The sequence below is a fragment of the Pristiophorus japonicus genome, chromosome 10 (genome assembly GCF_044704955.1).
Source record: "Pristiophorus japonicus isolate sPriJap1 chromosome 10, sPriJap1.hap1, whole genome shotgun sequence".
NCBI lineage: Eukaryota > Metazoa > Chordata > Chondrichthyes > Pristiophoridae > Pristiophorus > Pristiophorus japonicus.
The window spans coordinates 159790599-159811360 of NC_091986.1; the positions used below are offsets into that span (position 1 = coordinate 159790599).

The 20762-nt window shown below is 43.9% G+C and overlaps 1 protein-coding gene across 4 annotated transcripts in view; it reads left to right on the top strand.

The window, feature by feature from the left end:
* LOC139275152 (tumor necrosis factor receptor superfamily member 19-like) overlaps nucleotides 1–20762 on the top strand; it is an 87616-nt gene that overhangs the window by 39489 nt on the left and 27365 nt on the right. For all 4 annotated transcript variants that reach the window (XM_070892219.1, XM_070892220.1, XM_070892222.1 and 1 more), the window contains exon 5: nucleotides 59–144. In XM_070892219.1, coding sequence (XP_070748320.1) covers nucleotides 59–144 — 86 coding nt within the window. The remainder of the gene's footprint in view (nucleotides 1–58; nucleotides 145–20762) is intronic.

Below are 20762 nucleotides of genomic sequence, written 5' to 3' on the forward strand. Positions count from 1 at the left end.
CGAATACTGAGTGCATTTTTAGATCCCCTAAAACTGACATGATTATCTCTTCTTCCAGATTTTATAGAAAGACCAAATTGGGTGGCTTTCAGGAAATGGAGTGCATTCCATGTGGGGACCCTCCTCCTCCTTATGAGCCTCACTGTGAGTATATAAACTTGTTTCATGTATCTTACAGACCTAGGGCTGTAGTTGCAATTCATTTCGAGCTAGAGCTGCATCAGTATCTTTTGAAGGCATACTAGAATCAAAGAGATAGTAAAATACTTACCAGGTAATCATTACCACGTTCAGTCACCCCTTTCAGAGTGTGATATAAAGTGATTAATTTTTTCCAACTCTTTTTGTGAAGCAAATGTAACAGGCACTAGCATATATTATGCAAAAAACAGTAGGTATCAAATTAACTACACACTAGCAAGTATATAAAGCATTTAGAGTACAGATACAGAATGAATCTTACAGTATTTATTCAAGCACAAATTTACCAGTTACTCCTTGCATTCAGCTCTATGAAGAAAATAGTGATCAGCAAGTAGCTGAAAGAATGTCAAGATGCATCATTTATATCTGGCCTGATGCAAGAAATAATATGCAGCTGTGAACTGGACAAAAGTGAGTCCTAGAAGTATATCTAAGGGTCTTGGGTATTATAGTTTAATTTCTGAATCTTTAGTTGACTCATTCACACTGAACTATTGCCACAGAGACGTAGAAAAGATCCACAAATGTACATCTACTACATCCTTGAAGAATGTGTTTCCAGTGTGGCTTTGATAGACTACTCAATTTAATCTTTAATATTGTTGCATAACATATGCTGGCAAGAATTGGGATTAGAATAACTTGCTAATACTACTTCCTTCATTAAAGTATTGCCTTTAAGAAAAAGTGTTTGCAAAATATTTTTTTCAGCTTATATATACAGTAAATGGAGTCACAGATCAGCCATGATCTAAGTGAATGGTGGAATGGGCCCCAAGGGCCTGAATGGCCCACTCGTGTTCCTGTGCTGCTCTGAAAAGGCTTTGCAGAACTGTGGGCGGAGAGGAAAGGGAGTTAACCCACGACTGTAACAGCCAGGCTTTAGACTCTGTAATAAGAGGTTTGTTGCAAACAGAATAAATCCCACTGTTAATGTGTGTCCTCGGCAAGGTCTTAAAGCAGTCCATATTTTCAGGATGTTGGCTGAAGTATTATAAGGCAGAACCTACAGAATTGTCAGTATTTGTGTGAACGCTTAGGTTACCCCTTAAGGACTCTTCTTCCCAACCTCCTCATTTTTTTTTCTTTTCCTTCCCCGTGTTTGTTTTCCTAACGTTTGGCACCATTTTGACCCTGAGTGTTTTTTGAGAGCTGGTAACCCTGGTAGCATGCGTGACATCAGTGTGTCGTGTGACCTAGGACAAGAGAGACCTATTAATCTTGACTGCCATGTGCATCTGCCGTGCTACAGAATCCATGTCTCTGAAGGTAGCATTGAGACCATGGTTGATGTGCAGGTTGCATTGGCAAATGTTGTTTGTGCTTATCTTGCAGAGCAAATGAGCTTTAACCATCTCACTACTGGGTGTCCTTTCACAATCGTCTCTTGTTCTGAATAAGTCCCCCAAAAACCTTTTTATTTATTTATTTTTGGATTCCTCCTCTTGTTGTAAATTAAGTCATTGTAATTCCTAAATTTTTCCTAAACATCCACCCTTCACTAGGGATGGTTCAGCCTATGGTCACGTGGTGAGTGTAGCGTGCTTCGGAGAGATACGTGACATGGTTCCACCACTGGGGCTTTCCTCGCCTCGTGCCTGGGTCTGTTGCAGAGTCAATGATTGCCATGATAAGTCAACACCTCGATTATTGTGGTGTCACATGACTGCCAAGATGGTGGTGATTGGAGCGTGGACAGGAGTGGCGAGACACTGTGGAGAGATGTGATGGGGCCCAGGAGAGGCATGAGTTTGGGGCCAGGGGCCCAGGGGCAGCACGGGTCAGCCCACATTGCGATATGTGCGCGCACTAGGCCTGTGCAGCAGAGCAGGTCTTCACTCGTCTTGGATAACCCTTGCCACTGGACCAAGACCTAGCTCTGTCAAGCCCGTGTGGTGGCTGGTGTGAAACGGCCACCACATGTTAAAAAAATCCAGACACAGGCATCTTCTGCCCTTCAATATGTAGTTCGGAATCTGGAATATTAGGTCCTTCATTGAAACACCTGTGAACTCATCCTTTTTTGGCATGGAAACAAGTCATCCTCGCTTCGAGGGACTGCCTATGATGATGCTTGATAATGTGATTCATTTCACGATGGAGTCCCATGTGACCCCATTCTAATGAAAATGGTGTCCGCCTCTCCTGGTTTTCCCCAAACAAAGGGTTTTTACATGAAGACACACTATGGTCAGTTTTAACTCCAGACAGGTTTCAGGCGGGCAGAGAAAATTTCAGACCTGGGCTATTTTAACTTCCGGGCCTCACTAACACAGAGCCAGTCCACTTTCCACCTGTTTCATGTGGGAACTGGGTGGGAAAGCAGCCCATGGCCACCTTCCTGGCATGAAGGTAGGTATGGGGAAGGGATTTGGGGGGGACAGGGGGACGGAAGGGGGGTTGGCCTTAAGTCCGGGGCAGGGGAAGCCATGACTTTCCTTGTGGGATCTGAGGAGCACTTCTGCTCCACCTGGCTGCTTAAAGCAACTTGTGCCTTTTCACCTCCCTGTCAGGTCTCAGTTCTCTTCAGTCTGGTGGGAAAGCCTCAATCATAGTCGGGGCCGAATGATACCATCATCATACACTGGTCAGCATATTTAAAGAAGGCTTTGGGCCGGCGGCTTAGTAGCCCGTCTAGAAGCCTGTGTAAAATTTGCAGTCTGTGGGATTTGGGTGACCTTCTGGGAGGTAAGTACACCAGGACATTTCAACTCAGTTTCCGTCAGGTGGGTAAGGTTAAAATCAACCCAAGCATTTCTTTAAGATATTAATGCTTGGCTTTGATTACTCCTGAAAACTTAATTATTTCAAACTCAATCTTTATTACTGATTAATCTGACACTTGACTAACTGCCATACATACATTGAGATGTTGTGACTGTTCTCTGAACAATGTACAGATAAGTAGCATTATATTTTAAAAGTTCCCCTCCAAGTCACAAACCACCCCAGCTTATAAATATATCACCGTTCCTTCATCAACGCTGGGTCAAAATCCTAGAACTCCCTCCTTAACAGCACTGTGGGAGAATCTTTTTTTTAATTCGTTCATGTGATGTTGGCATCGTGGGCAAGGCCAGCATTTATTGCCCATCCATAGTTGCCCTTGAGAAGATGTTGGTGAGCCATTTTCTTGAACCATTGCAGTCCGTGTGTGAAGGTACTCCCACAGTGCTGTTAGGGAGAGAGTTCCAGGATTTTGACCCAGCGACGATAAAGCATCGGTGATATATTTAGAAGTCGGGATGGTGTGGTCATCTTTCTTAAGGAAGGATATACTAGCTTTGGAGGGGGTAGAGAGACGATTCACTAGGCTGATTCCGGAGATGAGGGGGTTACCTTATGATGATAGATTGAGTAGACTGGATCTTTACTCGTTGGACTTCAGAAGGATGAGGGATGATCTTATAGAAACATTTAAAATAATGAAAGGGATAGACAAGATAGAGGCAGGGAGGTTGTTTCCATTGGTCGGGGAGACTAGAACTAGGGGGCACAGCCTCAAAATACGGGGGAGCCAATTTAAAACCGAGTTGAGAAGGAATTTCTTCTCCCAGAGGGTTGTGAATCTGTGGAATTCTCTGCCCAAGGAAGCAGTTGAGGCTAGCTCATTGAATGTATTCAAATCACAGATAGATAGATTTTTAACCAATAAGGGAATTAAGGGTTACAGGGAGCGGGCGGGTAAGTGGAGCTGAGTCCACGGCCAGATCAGCCATGATCTTGTTGAATGGCGGAGCAGGCTCGAGGGGCTAGACGTGAAGGTGGTGGTGTTCCCACGTGCCTGTTGCCCTTGTCATTCTAGGTGGTAGAGGTCGTGGGTTTGGAAGGTGCTGCCAAAGAATCTTTGACGAGTTGCTGCAGTGCATCTTGTAGATGGTACACATTAGCCACGGTGTGCCGGTGATGGAGGGAGAGAATGTTTTAAGGTGGTGGATGAGGTGCCAATCAAGCGGGCTGCTTTGTTCTGGATTGTGTCGAGCTTCTTGAGTGTTGTTGGAGCTGCACTCATCCAGGCAAGTGGAGAGTATTCCATCACACTCCTGACTTGTGCCTTGTAGATGGTGGAAAGGCTTTGGAGAGTCAGGAGGTGAGATACTCATCGCAGAATATCAAGTCTTTGACCTGCTCTTGTTGCCACAGTATTTGTGTAGCTGGTCCAATTAAGTTTCTGGTCAATAGTGACCCCCAGGATGTTAATGGTGTGGGATTCGACGATGGTAATGCCATTGAATGTCATGGGGCGGTGGTTTGACTCTCGCTTGTTGAAGATGGTGATTGTCTGGCACTTGTGTGGCGAGAATGTTACTTACCACTTATCAGCCCAAACTTGGATGTCATCCAGGTCTTGCTGCATACGGGCATAGACTGCTCCATTATCTGAGAAGTTGCGAATGGCACTGTACACTGCAGTTGTCAGTGAATATCCCCACTTCTGACCTTATACTGGAGGGAAGGTCATTGATGAAACAGCTGAAGATGGTTAGGCCTAGGACACTGCCCAGAGAAACCCCTGTAGCGATGTCCTGGGGCTGTGATTCACCACATGCATTGCAACGGTTCAAGAAGACGGTTCACCACTACCTTCTCAAAGGCAATTAGGGATGGGCAATAGACAATGGCCTTGCCAGTGACGCCCACATCCCAGGAACATTTTTTTTTAAAGTCAGTTTTTAATAGGACTCACCATAGAATGAAATTACAGAAAGTTGAGGACAGAAAAATGGGGACAATTTAGCACATTTTATAAAAGATACCTTGGCTTTACTTTTTTTAGTGAAGAGTTGGATATGCATGTGGTATTTATCAGGTCTGAGATATCCAGTAGATGATGTTCAACTGGTGTTTGAGTGTGATTTTCTGAAAGCAGTTCAGTGTGGAAGGGCAAGTGGAGAGTCAGTGATCACACTGAGGTTAGACTAGAACAGGTGTGCCAAGTCAAGCATGCTTATGTAACATAAGCCCCTTTAATATCTGGGAGAAGCAGACAGTGATTAATGAATATTACCACAAGCTACAGTGCCTTCGCCTTCAAATTAATCAACAACCATTGTACCTCAAGTACTTTTTCTGCATAAAAAACATCTTACTGCAATGACAGCCAGTAGTGGATTTGCTGTTTACTGATTCTATAGCTTTAAAGGCAAAATGTCACTGGAATCTTCACATCATTGTCTCCCGTGGTGTCTTTTAAAGCAAAGGATGACAACTTAGTATCAAGACTGATAAATGATACCCCTGCATTGAGGACTGCTTTCATGCATATACATAAGCCAAGGACCTCGGAGACAAAGCTCCCTTGAGTTTTCTGCAGTGTAAATATGTGTGGCTGGGTTGGAGATGCTCCAGTCCAAAAGGACAGCAAAGTGGAGTCAAGAGCCTTCCTCCATAATGGTGACAGTTTAATGTTTAGATAACAAATTGTCCACTAGCATTCCTTCACAGTTTTCCAGCATTGCTTGTTGAAGTTCCTCCTCTGAAATGTTAAGTGGTTGAACCCACATCAACATTAAGGCCTCTTTGTGAGCCTCTTGGGTTATTTTTTTCTTTCTTTTATTTTCCTTAAAAAGGTTTTTCACTTGAATAATTAAATAAAGTGCAGTCCCGATCTGCGGAGCTGTAAATTTGTTTCGTTTAAGTTTATTTAAAAAAAAACTTATTTGAATTGTTTGTAGATTGGTTTGCTCAACTGCTGACAGACCTGTCAGTTTTGTTCTGTGAGAATAAATAGAATTCAGGAAGAAGGGGAGTGGAGGGGAAATCCCATTGAATGATAATACATCCTTATCCCAGTGTGGCAATCTTCAGAAGACTGCTATTTGCTTGTGGTCAGGCCAGTGTGCCCCAGACTGAACAAGCACACATTCAGGTGTAAAAAATAAATAGAAATGGGCTGATGGATGACTCCATCTGCTGACAAAATCACAATGAGGTACTTCAACACAAGCTTTTAACTTTGCAGCCCGAGTAATTCTTAGAAAAATATTTGATGCAAGAACCTTAACTGAATTCAGCCACAGAATTCTTCTTCTCCTGCAAAAGGAGATTTAATTTAGGTTTCATTTTCTACTCATTTTTAATTACGGTACATTAAAAAAAATCCAACCTCTTTTATCCTGATCGGTTAAGATTGTTTTCTCTCCCTCTATTGCTGTGTATGTGAAATTAGTTGAATTTTTTTTAACATTCCCCCCCAATTTTCTCCTTTTCTCCCCTCTCTTGCTCGAGTGTGATTCCCACAGCCCTAGAGTGGCATTCCTTATGTATGAACCCAACGAGCATCGATAGGCAATTCATCCACTGAGGGCATCACAGCCAAGCCTGTTTTTACCAAAGATCCTTGGGCTAGCATTCTCTACTTTTCCACTTAAAAGATCCAGCAATGCTTCCTTAGTGATTACCCTGCCCAGTATGATGTCACAGAGACTAGGAAGATCCCAGTTTTTATCCTGGTCTGCCATTTTTAATTTTTTCTTGGGATGTGAGTGATGCTGGCAATGCAGCATTTGTTTCTTATCCCGAGTGGTTCTGTGAAGGGGCAGATGACCATCCTTGTTAAATTGAATCACTGGACCGGGAATGAATCTTAAAGAAAGCTAGGAAATTATTTAATTTGATTCAAATGCTGATTTTCTAATTTTAACTTAATTTATAATTCTGGTATATATTATTTAACATTGTTTAATTATAATTAATCTTCATTATACTGATTTTACTATTGTATACTCCTGATTGTATTATTTACAATGCAATTTGAATTTCTTTTAAAAAAAAATTTTCGCCTGTGTCTATCTGCATGTGCATTTTGGCTGCTGCTTCAGACCCGAGCCTTTAACCTCTTTTTACACTTCCTTCTCCTGCTTTTTCTCTCTTTCCCTCAATGGTCAATATCTAACGTGTTGTAAAATTGTTGTGAAGCGCCTTGGGACATTTTACTATGTTAAAAGCACTATATAAATAAAAGTTGTTATTATTATTCTAGTGATGGAACTCCCACTGTTTGGTTCGGTAGCGAATTCCAAAATACCGACCCGGCGGCAACGTTATATGTCATAAGTCAGGAAGGTGTGTGAGTTGGAGGGGAGCTTGGCGGTGATGGAATTCCAATTATATTGCTGCTCTTGTCCTTCTCAGTGGTAGACATCATGAACCTACTGTTGAAGTAAGCTTGGTAAATTGCTGCAGTGCATTCTATATTTAGTACATACTACAGCCAAATGCACTGGTGTTAAGGGGCGAATATTGAGTCCAGTGGCAGGGGAGTTGATCAAGCAGGTTGATCTATCCTGGATAGTGTCAAGCATCTTGAGTATTGTTGTGGCTACACCCATCCAATTGATCTACTAAAATTGGTCTCAGTGGTTCTGGGCTAGAAAGTGAAAAAAATTTGCCAGGATTCCTGTTGTTAATCGCTATCAGTTGGAAAGTGCATGTTGTGAATGTCACATGAGAACAGGATGTCAGGATTCGTCAGTGGTCGTTGCGCCCTAAGCGACAACCGTCACCAAAAAGTGCATTATTAAAGAAAAAGGAGCAGGAGTGCTCCTTGTGACTCCAGAGCACTCTTGAGGGCCGTTGCCTGCCTATGATCAGACTCCCTCCCATTGCTGGTGGTGATGCAGGCAGCTGAAAATTGGATGATAGTCTTTGGATGTGCGACAGGGACTGGGAACTCACCAAATTATTGAAATGAGACCTGAGGCCCAATTTTGGGCAAGCCTCGGGCTTCCTGGTTGGGCAGCGCTCCATGCACACCATTGATTATGTGCCCGAGTACAGGTCATGTCCAATTTCTACCTCAATTTCTGTTTTTATCCAGGGTATGAAAAGAAAATACAACATGCAGCTAGAGGACCCAACTGTCAGTCAGTTGGCAGAGCAAACATGGTAATAAACAGTTGACTGTGTTCCTCTGTGTCATTCAGTCAGGCCTACTCATCAGTTCTGGGAATTGGAATTTTAATTTTTACAGTTCAAGGACAACACAAATATCTAAGCAATTAGTATTTGCTCTTTCTCCATCATTTTACTATTGTATTGCTTCTGCCAGTTATCAGAGCAGTTCCTAATCCTTCACAGTTTCCCATTATTTAATTTAAATCTATCCCCCCAAAATACACACACATAATATATATCTGCATGGTGAATAGATTTCATTGGTATCTGAACCTGAACTTAATACATAGAAGAGAATGTGGTGATTTTGATTTTGATAGCTTTGGAATTTGCTTTTGAAATTAAAACAAAATGTTTAAGTGATTGCCACTGTTCCATGAACAGGTTCCAACCGATCTCAATATTTTTCATGTCTGTACAGAGGGGTTGATTTAGATCAGACGGAAATGTACAATTTTTGCTTTCTATGCAGTTTTATATTAAAGTAAACTTGTTCACCTGACATCTTGGGCAGGCGGCGCATGATTACACAATATGTTGAACTTACAGTGGAAGAGTTCACCGTAAAGTGAAAAATTACAGACAGTAGAGCAATTGCCCTTTCTCTCCTTGTTGATGAAACTCTACGACATCATTCACCAATCCAAACTACAGAACCAGTGGGAACCTGTTCAACCTTCATCACCTCCAGGCCAGATCCAAGACCGCCCCAACCTCTATTGTCGAACTACAGCGTCGTCTGCGCACATTCAGACACTGAACTCCAAGTCATAGTCAACATCTTCACTGAAGCGTACAAAAGCATGGGCCTTACGCTAAACAGCCGTAAGACAAAGGTCCTCCACCAGCCTGACCCCACCACACAGCACTACCCCCCCGTCATCAAGATCCACGGCGCGGCTCTGGACAACGTGGACCGCTTTCCATACCTCGGGAGCCTCTTATCAACAAGGGCAGACATCGACGGTGAGATTCAACACCGCTTCCAGTGTGCCAGCGCAACCTTCGGCTGCCTGAGGAAAAGAGTGTGCGAAGATCAGGCCACCAAGCTCATGGTCTACAGGGCTGTAGTGATATCTGCCCTTCTGTATGGCTCAGAGACGTGGACAATATACAGTAGACACCTCAAATCGCTGGAGAAATACCACCAACGATGTCTCCGCAAGATCCTGCAAATCCCCTGGGAGGACAGACTCACCAATGTTAGCATCCTCGACCAGGCCAACATCCCCAGCATCGAAGCACTGACCACACTCCACTCGACCGGCTCCGCTGGACGGGCCACATTGTTCGCATGCCTGACACAAGACGCCCAAAGCAAGCGCTCTACTTGGAACTCCTACACGGCAAGTGAGCCCAAGGTGGGCAGAGGGAACGTTTCAAGGACACCCTCAAAAGCCTCCTTGATAAAATGCAACATCCCCACTGACACCTGGGAGTCCCTGGCCAAAGACCGCCGTAAGTGGAGGAAGTGCATCCAGGAGGGCGCTGAACACCTCGAGTCTTGTCGCCGAGAGCATGCAGAAAACAAGCGCAGGCAGCGAAAGGAGCGTATGGCAAACCAGTCCTACCCACCCTTTCCTTCAACGACTGTCTGTCCCACCTGTGACAGAAACTGTAATTCCCGTATTGGACTGTTCAGTCACCTAAGAACTCATTTTTAGAGTGGAAGCAAGTCTTCCTCGATTTCGAGGGACTGACTATGATGATGATTAGGAGCCCAGCATCAAAATCCCAGTTTCCTGTAGATGCTCTCAAACACCTTAGCCATTAGCCCCCATTAGCCTTTCTATTATAGTGCACAATCCCAAAGATTGTATTAAGTTTGTAACTAGGAGATCTGACCTAAGTAAGGGCATCAAATTTCCTCAGGAATCCAGTGGATCCTACTGGAAGTTTCTGGGATTTATCAGTCAACCTTGTAAGGTACGAAATCTCCACTCACCCTTTAAAAGGCTAATGACATCAGAGGGTGGCTCCGGTGGGGTGGAGATTCCCTACAATGGGCATCCCCTCTTCCCTGACTCATCGGGATCTGACAGAACTGGAAGCTGATGCACTGAGTGCGATCAAGCGTACTGGCCTCTGGGTGGGCTGAAATGGGCCCCACCAGTAGTGAGAGGTCCATGCTCAGGAAGAGGCCGGGAACCATAAATAAATTGATACTTTTGATATCACCACTGAATGATACAGCAAACACGTTGAAATTCATGAAGCTGATGTGGTCTCTAATTACTGAGTGTTACAGTCATACCAGGGCTGATTTGAACTAATCGCATGTGCACGGTGAGAGAAAGAAGCGGCAGATATGGGGAAGAGAGACTAGTAATTGTGAGGGCATTAGCAGGTGTAAAGTGTGCAAGTAGAAACAGAAGAAGGTACATTGATATGTGTTATGATTGGGGGAGGGAGATGCAAAGCTGGGATGGGAAGGCTTGCTATTGCTGGAGCTGCAGAAGAATGGTGCAAGAGTGTTCAGATTATAATTAAGCTGTAAATGGGAGTGAGTGTTCATTCAAAGCCCTGATCAAGTAATTTCCTAACCGCTTCCTCTTTTTTCAGACCTCAGAATTCTGACACTCCTTACTTTCCTTTCCTTCCTACTATAATCTTCAGGCTTTTAAAATCCAAGCTTGGTGTCACCCAATCATTTCCTTATTTCTTTATCTTCACATTTACTATTTTCAATCTTACTGGTGATCTGCAATATAGGCTTCAACCCTTCATTTTGGCTTGTCAATTTAAAGTAAACATTTCACTGTAAATGTCTTCTTTTTTACTTAAAATTTAATTTACATTTGTTGGGGGGATACCATTATACCTTCGCATTCCACTTTCTCATTTATATCTTATATATATATATATATATATATATTTGCATAATTAAGAATGTTCTTTGCAGGCTGGGGTAATGAAATGATGAGTGATTACCTCACCCGCTCCCTCCCATGGCCAGAGCTTAAAATTTTCACCGTAATTGCAGCCTACACTTTGTAATCCATGTTATGACTAGAAATGGAATATGGGCCCCAAGTTTCGTGCCGCGGCGAAAACGGCACACCTCCGAGCTGGGCGCCTGTTTTTCGCGCCTAAAAAAAAGTCCGATATTCTGGAGCTCGATGTCGGCTTGGCGCGGCGCGCTCTTCGCAGCAGGGGGTGGAGCCTAACACTCGCACCGATTTTCTAAGTAGCAGGGGGCGGGTACAATTTAAATTAGCCTTCGTGGTGCCGGCAACCCTGCGTGTGCGCATTGGAGTGTGCGCGCACGCGCAGTCTCACACAAACATTGGCACTCGGCCATTTTTTTAAATACTGCAGAAAAAGTGAAGATTTGTTTCTTGGACCCCTGCAAAGGCTTGTAATTTAATTTTTTTTGATATTTCTGTGTGTGAGGGAGTGCTTTTAGCAGCACTGCTGAATAAATCACCTGCTGAAATCAGTGAGTTCAGCTTTTCACTGCTAAACTTGCAGAACCGGTGCTGCATTGGTGCATGCAAAGTAAGGACTGTGTGTTTGGAGAAATAAGAGTGCCAATTCAACTTTACTATAATACGTGGTGTTGACAATGCAGCACCCATTCTGCAAATTTAAATATAAAACTGTCGATGTGGCTGCCTCTCCCTGTCCAAATGGCCTCAGTCCCCCTCACAGCTCGAAGGCTGCTGCTGTATCTTCGGCTGCCGGCCAGCCACTGATGCCGCTGATATCCTATTGACGAATGGCCTCACGTCCGTCCGCTGCTGATTCTTTGGCTGCCGGCCAGCCACTGACGCCGCTGATATCTCATGACCGAAGGGCCTCGGGTCCGTCCGGTGTTGCTTCTTCGCGGCCAGCCACGAAGAGAATGAAGGCCTGCCTCAAGCACTGCAGCTCAGCTCGAAGCTTGCTGCCACTGCCGTCGAGACACTGACGCCACACCGCTGCCTGTCTCCAACATGAAAGGCCTGCCTGAAGCACTTTCACACAGGTAGGAACATGGTTTATTTCATCTTTTCTTTGCTTATAAATTTTTATTCAGGTTGGATTTATTTGTATAATATTTGTATAAGTATAACTAAGGATTGATTGTAGAATTTAATGACTTCCCTTCCTCCCCTCCCTCCCCCCCCCCACCTCGTTCCCTACGCCTAATTTGTAACCTACGCCTGATTTTCTAAAGTGTAGACAAGGTTTTTTCGAGCGTACAAACATCTTCACTTACTCCATTCTAAGTTAGTTTGGAGTAAGTTTTCACTCACGAAACTTTGAACTCAGGCATAAGTGGCCGGACACGCCCCCTTTTGAAAAAAAAATTCTGTTCCAAAGTGAAACTGTTCTAACTGACTAGAACTGGAGCAAACTAAATGTGGAGAATTCCGATTTCTAAGATACTCCGTTCTACATCAGTTGCTCCTAAAAATCAGGAGCAAATCATGTGGAAACTTGGGGCCATGGTGTTTGTGTGTGTACTATTATTGGCTGGAAATATTGTTATGATATTATCCAAGCAAATTCCAATTCCTGACAGCTTAAGTGGCCCCAAGAACAAGTTTTAACACTTGTTAATTTGGCAACGCATCCCGAGGGCAGTGTTATTAAAACCTTCCTGTCAGTCAGAAACACAAAATTAGTGTTTGTTATCAAGGTAGAGAAGAGGCTGCAAAACTCAAGGTCAGCATTATAGGAACATTCAGAATCAGCAAAGGCTAACGTTGGGTCCATCTGGCCAGTCCCAATGATCAACATGTGAAATTCAGGTACAGCTTGTGCTTTGAATCGCCTTGTTACTTAGTGGAGCACAATATACCTAGGGACATTGGCATCAGCCATCAAATGAAAATGAGGTAAAATGGTGCATGTAGGTTGTTCTTCCCAAACAGGAACAAAAATCTGGTAAGTGTAAAAGCATCATAAAGAGCTTTTGGATACTTCTCCATGTTTTCTTCTTTTCCCATCTCAAATATGCTCGATGCCTCCCTCAACAGTGTTGATGATATCTGGAGCTTACCGTATGGGGAACATTAACCTCCATCACTCTACTGGTTTGTGTAACTTCCTACCCTTCTTTATTTTCCATAAGCAACACTTTCTGCTTGAGTAGTATTCCATCATAATTCTTTACTGGTACATGTAAAGCGTCGAGAATCCGGAGTTCCTATGGCTACACAATAACTCATTACAATTAGTCTAAGCTTACTGAGGTTGCCTGTACATTCTTTGTGACTGTGACAAAGGCAAACCATCCCTCCTCGTCCTTCTTGACCTGTCTGCAGCCTTGGACACAGTTGACCACTCTATCCTTCTCCAACGCTTCTCCACTATTGTCCAGCTGGGTGGGACTGCACTTACCTGATTCCATTCTTATCTAATCATAGCCAGCTAATCATGTGCAACAGCTTCTCTTCCCGCCCCTGCATCGTTATCTCTGGTGTCCCCCAAGGATCAATCCTTGGTCCCTTCCTATTTCTCATCTACATGTTGCCACTTGGTGACATCATCCGGAAACACAGCTTCAGTTTCCACATGTACACTGATGACATCCAGCTCTACCTCACTACCACTTTTCTCAACCCCTCCACGGTCTCTAAATTGTCAGACTGCTTGTCCAACATCCAGTTCTGGATGAGCAGAAATGTTCTCCAATTGAATTTTGGGAAAGCCATTATTTTCGATCCCCGCCACAAACTCCATTCCCTAGACACTAACTCCATCCCTCTTCCCAAATCCTGTCTGAGACTGAACCAGACTGTTTGCAATCTTGGTGTCATATTTGACCCTAAAATGAGCTTTCGACCACATATCCGGAGCATAACTAATACCACCTATTTCTACCTCCATAACATCACCCATTCCCCCCCCTCCCACCTCCCTTTCGCTCAGTTCATCCGCTGCTGAAGCCCTCATCCATGCCTTTGTTACCTCTAGGCTTGACTATTTCAAAACATCCTGGCTGGCCTCCCACATTCTACCCTATATAAACTAGAGGTGATCCAAACTCGGGTGCCTGTGTCCTAATTCGCACCAAGTCCTGCTCACCCATCACCCCTGTGCTCGCTGACCTACATTGGCTTCCAGTTAAGCAATGCCTTGATTTCAAAATTCTCATCCTTATTTTCAAATCCCTCCATGACCTCGACCCTCCCTATCTCTGTCATCCCTTCCAGCCCCACAACCCCCCGAGATATCTGCGCTCTTCTAATTCTGCCCTCCTGAGCATTCCTGATTATAATCGCTCAACCATTGGTGGCCGTGCCTTCTGTTGCCTGGGCCCTAAGCTCTTGAACACCTAGCCTAAACCTCTCCGCCTCTCTACCTCTCTTTCCTCCTTCAAGACGCTCCTTAAAACATACCTCTTTGACCTTGCAGTGCTAATTTCTACTTATGCGGCTCGGTGTCAAATTGTTATCGCATAAAACTCCTGTGAAGCGCCTTGAGACGTTTCACTACGTTAAAAGCGCTATATAAATACAAGTTGTTGTCATTGATAAACATATGTGTGCTATTCTACAGGCTCTGTTCCCACACTTCTGGTATAAACTGTAACAGTTGCATGATAACAGGATTGCTGATCCTTTACTGTAATTACTGCTTTTAATGGAGATGAATCATCTGACATAACGATGGAGGAGAATCTGGCCTCTCCCATCATATACCTGTTTGCACAGGATTTGCACTGAGAAATTTACATTTCAGAAGCTGTTGCAATTTAAAGGATTTGATCATAAGCGTCATGTGTATTTGACTGGTTAACTTTTTATACCTTTAATTAAGCAATTTTATCATCATATATATTTTAGTGAATTTTATTTATTATGTGACCTTTAAGGTGCTCATTGCTTCCTCCTCTGTTCAGAATGGTCACGGGCCATAAATTATAAATGCAAATGATACATAAGCCTGGAAAGTACACAATGTCAATAATACAAATGTTTGCATTCAATTCCTTTGTTATTTTAAAAGTGATATAAATCTATTTTATTTTTAAAACTTTACTTCTGCTGGATCTAATTTTTTCAGTCAGGATTGTTATGCATGTAGATATTTAAACACATTTAATATTCATTACAAATATTTACATGCCTTATGATTTTTTTTCCTAATTCATTTAAAACCGTGGATATTTCAACAATTAAAAAAGAAGAGAAAATGAGAAATTGTTTAAAGAGTTTAAAGTAAATGGCCAGGACATTTAATCACTGTCACATCATTTAAACCACTTCTGCACAACCTGAGCTTAGCTACAGAACCCATTAAAGACTTTGAGGGAGAAATTCGGGTCATTTGCGCCTCCCATTAGGGGGTGCTAACGGCGCAAACGACTTCTCGCGCGGTGTCACTACTGACTCCTGCAAAATTCTGCGGGAGATGGGGGGGTGGGGGGGAGGGGAACTAACCAGTAGTGCCCCCCTCCTGCCGTCGGCCGCTGTTCCTGCGATGACGACGTGTGCATATGGAATACTTACATTTATTAGCCGAGGCATAGAATACAAGAACAGGGAGGTTATGCTTGAACTGTATAAAACACTAGTTAGGCCACAGCTAGAGTACTGCGTGCAGTTCTGGTCACCACATTACAGGAAAGATGTGATTGCACTACAGGGGGTACACAGGAGATTGACGGGAATGTTGCCTGGACTGGATAATTTTAGTTATGAGGAACGATTAGATACGCTGGGTTTGTTTTCTTTGGAACAGAGGAGGCTGAGGGGAGACCTCATTGAGATGTATAAAATTATGAGGGGCCTAGATATAGTGGATAGAAAGGGCTCATTTCCCTTAGCAGAGGGGTCAACAACCAGGGGACATAGATTTAAAGTAATTGGTCGGAGGTTTAGCGAGATGAGGGGAAATTTCTTCACCCAGAGGGTGGTGGGGGCCTGGAACTCACTGACTGAAAGGGTGGTAGAGGCAGAAACCCTCACCACATTTAAAAAGTACTTGGATGAGCACTTGAAGTGCCGTAACCTGTAGGGCTGGAAAGTGGGATTAGGCTGGATAGTCTCTTGCTGGCCGGCACGGACACGATGTGCCAGAATGGCCCCCTTCAGTGCTGTAAATTTCTATGATTCTATAACTAACGATCACACATATGTGCCTATACATGTTCTTTTTTTATAGAATCATAGAAATGTACGACACAGAGGAGGCCATTCGACCCATCGCGCCGCCCGAAAAAGAGCTATCCAGCCTAATCCCACTTTCTAGCCTTTGATCCGTAGCCTTGTAGGTTACGGCATTTCCACTGCATATTCAAGTACTTTTTAAATGTGATGAGCGTTTCTGCCTCTACAACCCTTTCAGGCAATGAGTTCCAGAACCCAACACACTCTGGGTGAAAAAAGTTCTCCTCAACGCCCCTCTAATCCTTCTACCAATTACTTTAAATTTTTGGTGAAAAGGAACAAGTAAAATATAGAAACATAGAAAATAGGTGCAGGAGTAGGCCATTCGGCCCGTCGAGCCTGCACCACCATTCAATAAGATCATGGCTGATCATACCCGCAGTACCCTTTTCCTGCTTTCTCTCCATACCCCTTGATCCCTTTAGCCGTAAGGGCCATATCTAACTCCCTCTTGAACTGGCATCAACAACTCTCTGCGGTAGAGAATTCAACAGGTTAACAACTCTCTGAGTGAAGAAGTTTCTCCTCATCTCAGTCCTAAATGGCCTACCGCTTATCCTAAAACTCTGTCCCCTGGTTCTGGACTTCCCCAACATCAGGAACATTGGTCCCGTCAGAATCTTATACATTTCTATGAAATCCCCTCTCATCCTTCTAAACTCCAGTGTATAAAGGCCCAGTTGATTCAGTCTCTCCTCATATGTCAGTCCTGCCACCCCGGGAATCAGTCTGGTGAACCTTCGCTGCACTCCCTCAAAAGCAAGAACGTCCTTCCTCAGATTAGGAGACCAAAACTGAACACAATATTCCAGGTGAGGTCTCACCAAGGCTCTGTACAACTGCAGTAAGACCTCCCTGCTCCTATACTCAAATCCCCTAGCTATGAAGGCCAACATACCATTTGCCTTCTTCTCGGCCTGCTGTACCTGCATGCCAACTTTCAATGACTGATGAACCATGACACCCAGGTCTCGTTGCACCTCCCCTTTTCCTAATCTGCTGCCAATCAGATAATATTCTGCCTTTGTGTTTTTGCCCCCAAAGTGGATAACCTCACATTTATCCACATTATACTGCATCTGCCATGCATTTGCCCACTCACCTAACCTGTCCAAGTCACCCTGCAGCCTCTGAGCGTCCTCCTCACGTCTCACACCGCCACCCAGTTTAGTGTCATCTGCAAACTTGGAGATATTGCATTCAATTACTTCATCTAAATCATTAATGTCTATTGTCAAGAGCTGCGGTCCCAGCACTGAGCCCTGTGACACTCCACTAGTCACTGCCTGCCATTCTGAAAAGGACCTCTTTATCCCGATTCTCTGCTTCCTGCCTGCCAACCAGTTCTCTATCCACGTCAGTACATTACCCACAATACTATGTGCTTTGATTTTGCACACCAATCTCTTGTATGGGACCTTGTCAAAAGCCTTTTGAAAGTCCAAATACACCACATCCACTGGTTCTCCCCTGTCCACTCTGCTAGTTACAGCCTCAACAAATTCCAGAAGATTCGTCAAGCATGATTTCCCTTTCATAAATCTATGCTGACTGGGACCGATCCTGTCACTGCTTTCCAAATGCGCTGCTATTTCATCCTTAATGATTGATTCCAACATTTTCCCCACTACTGATGTCAGGCTAACCAGTCTATAATTACCCGTTTTCTCTCTCCCTCCTTTTTAAAAAAGTGGTGTTACATTAGCTACCCTCCAGTCCATAGGAACTGATCCAGAGTCGATAGACTGTTGGAAAATGATCACCAATGCATCCACTATTTCTAGGGCCACTTCCTTAAGTACTCTGGGATGCAGACTATCAGGCCCCGGGGATTTATCGGCCTTCAATCCCATCAATTTCCCTTACACAATTTCCCGCCTAATAAGGATATCCTTCAGTTCCTCCTTCTCATTAGACTCTCGGTCCACTTGTACATCTGGAAGGTTATTTGTGTCTTCCTTCGTGAAGACAGACAGAACCAAAGTATTTGTTCAATTTGTCTGCCATTTCTTTGTTCCCCATTATAAATTCACCTGAATCCGACTGCAAGAGACCTATGTTTGTCTTCACTAATCTTTTTCTCTTCACATATCTATAGAAGCTTTTGTGGTCAGTTTTTATGTTCCCGGCAAGCTTCCCCTCGTTCTCTGTTTTCCTCCTCTTAATTAAAACCATTATCCTCCTCTGCTGAATTCTAAATTTTTCCCAGTCCTCAGGTTTGCTGCTTTTTCCAGCCAATTTATATGCCTTTTCCTTGGATTTAACACTATCCTTAATTTTTCTTGTTAGCCACAGTTGAGCCATCTTCCACGTTTTATTTTTACTCCAGACAGGGATATACAATTGTTGAAATTTATCCATGTGATCTTTAAATGTTTGCCATTGCCTATCCACCATCAACCCTTTAAGTATCATTTGCCAGTCTATTCTAGCCAATTCACGCCTCATACTGTTGAAGTTACCTTTCCTTAATTTCAGGACCCTAGTTTCTGAATTAATTGTGTCACTCTGCTTCTTAATAAAGAATTCTACCATATTATGGTCACTCTTCCCGAAGGGGCCTCGCACAACAAGATTGCCAATTAGTCCCTTCTCATTACACATCACCCAGTCTAGGATGGCCAGCTCTCTAGTTGGTTCCTCGACATATTGGTCTGGAAAACCATCCCTAATACACTCCAGGAAATCCTCCTCCACCGCATTGCTATCAGTTTGGTTAGCCCAATCAATATATAGATTAAAGTCGCACATGATAACTGCTGTACCTTTATTGCACACATCCCTTATTTCTTGTTTGATGCTGTCCCCAACCTCACTACTACTGTTTGGTGGTCTGTACACAACTCCCACTAGCGTTTTCAGCCCTTTGGTATTCCGTAGCTCCACCCATACTGATTCCACATCATCCAAGCTAATGTCCCTCCTTACTATTGCATTAATTTCCTCTTTAACCAGCAACGCCACCCCGCCTCCTTTTCCTTTCTGTCTATCCTTCCTAAATGTTGAATACCCCTGGATGTTGAGTTCCCAGCCTTGGTCACCCTGGAGCCATGTCTCCCTGATGCCAATTACATCATATCTGTTAACTGCTATCTGCGCAGTTAATTCATCCACCTTATTCCAAATACTCCTCGCATTGAGGCACAGAGCCTTCAGGCTTGCCTTTTTAACACACTTTGCCCTTTAGAATTTTGCTGTAATGTGGCCCTTTTTGTTTTTAGCCTTGGGTTTCTCTGCCCTCCACTTTTACTATTCTCCTTTCTATCTTTTGCTTCTGCCTCCATTTTATTTCCCTCTGTCTCCCTGCATAGGTTCCCATCCCCCTGCCATATTAGTTTAACTCCTCCCCAACAACACTAGCAAACACTCCCCCTCGGACATTGGTTCCGGTCCTGCCCAGGTGCAGACCGTCCAGTTTGTACTGGTCCCACCTCCCCCAGAACCGGTTCCAATGTGCCAGGAATTTGAAGCCCTCCCTTCTGCACTACTCCTCAAGCCACGTATTCTTCTGAGCTATCCTGCGATTCCTACTCTGACTAGCACGTGGCACTGGTAGCAATCCTGAGATTACTACTTTTGAGGTCCTACTTTTTAATTTAGCTCCTCGCTCCCTAAATTTGGCTCGTAGGAACTCATCCCGTTTTTTTACCTATATCGTTGGTACCTATATGCACCACGACAACTGGCTGTTCACCCTCCCTTTTCAGAATGTCCTTGACCCTTGCACCAGGGGGGCAACATACCATCCTGGAGTCTCGGATGCAGCTGCAGAAACGCCTATCTATTCCCCTTACAATCGAATCCCCTATCACTATAGCTCTCCCACTCTTTTTCCTGCCCTCCTATGCAGCAGAGCCGCCCATAGTGCCATGAACTTGGCTGCTGCTGCTCTCCCCTGATGAGTCATCCCCCTCAATAGTACCCAAAGCGGTGTATCTGTTTTGCAGGTGGATGACCACAGGGGACCCCTGCACTACCTTCCTTGCACTGCTTTTCCTGTTGGTCACCCATTCCCTATCTGGCTGTGTACCCTTTACCTGCGGTAAGACCAACTCGCTAATCGTGCTATTGACGTCATTCTCAGCATCATGGATGCTCCAGAATGAATCCACCCACAGCTCCAGTACCACAATGCGGTACATCAGGGGCTGCAGGCGGATACACTTCCCGCACACGTAGTCGTCAGGGACGAAATAACATGACAACTTTGCCTAAAGCACCAGAATAGGATCATTCAGTTAAAAGTCAGACAGAAAGCACAATACACATCCCCATATTATTACATTGTTGTAGTTATCTACATAATACAATAGTTCTACAAGTTACTACCTGTGCTCCTAGAAAAGACAACATTTAACTTCTTGGAATTCCCAGGATTTTCATCTGCAAGACTATGCCTCCAAGGCCAACCACCTAGTGTTTTATTGAAATTATTGCACCGTTGGTATGCAGCCAGACCTGTGAATAGTGACATTACATTCATATAGGATTTAGTGTTCTTAAACTGGGACAATTTAATAGCAGTAATTTTTTTTGTCTTGCAGCCCTTCAACCATGTAA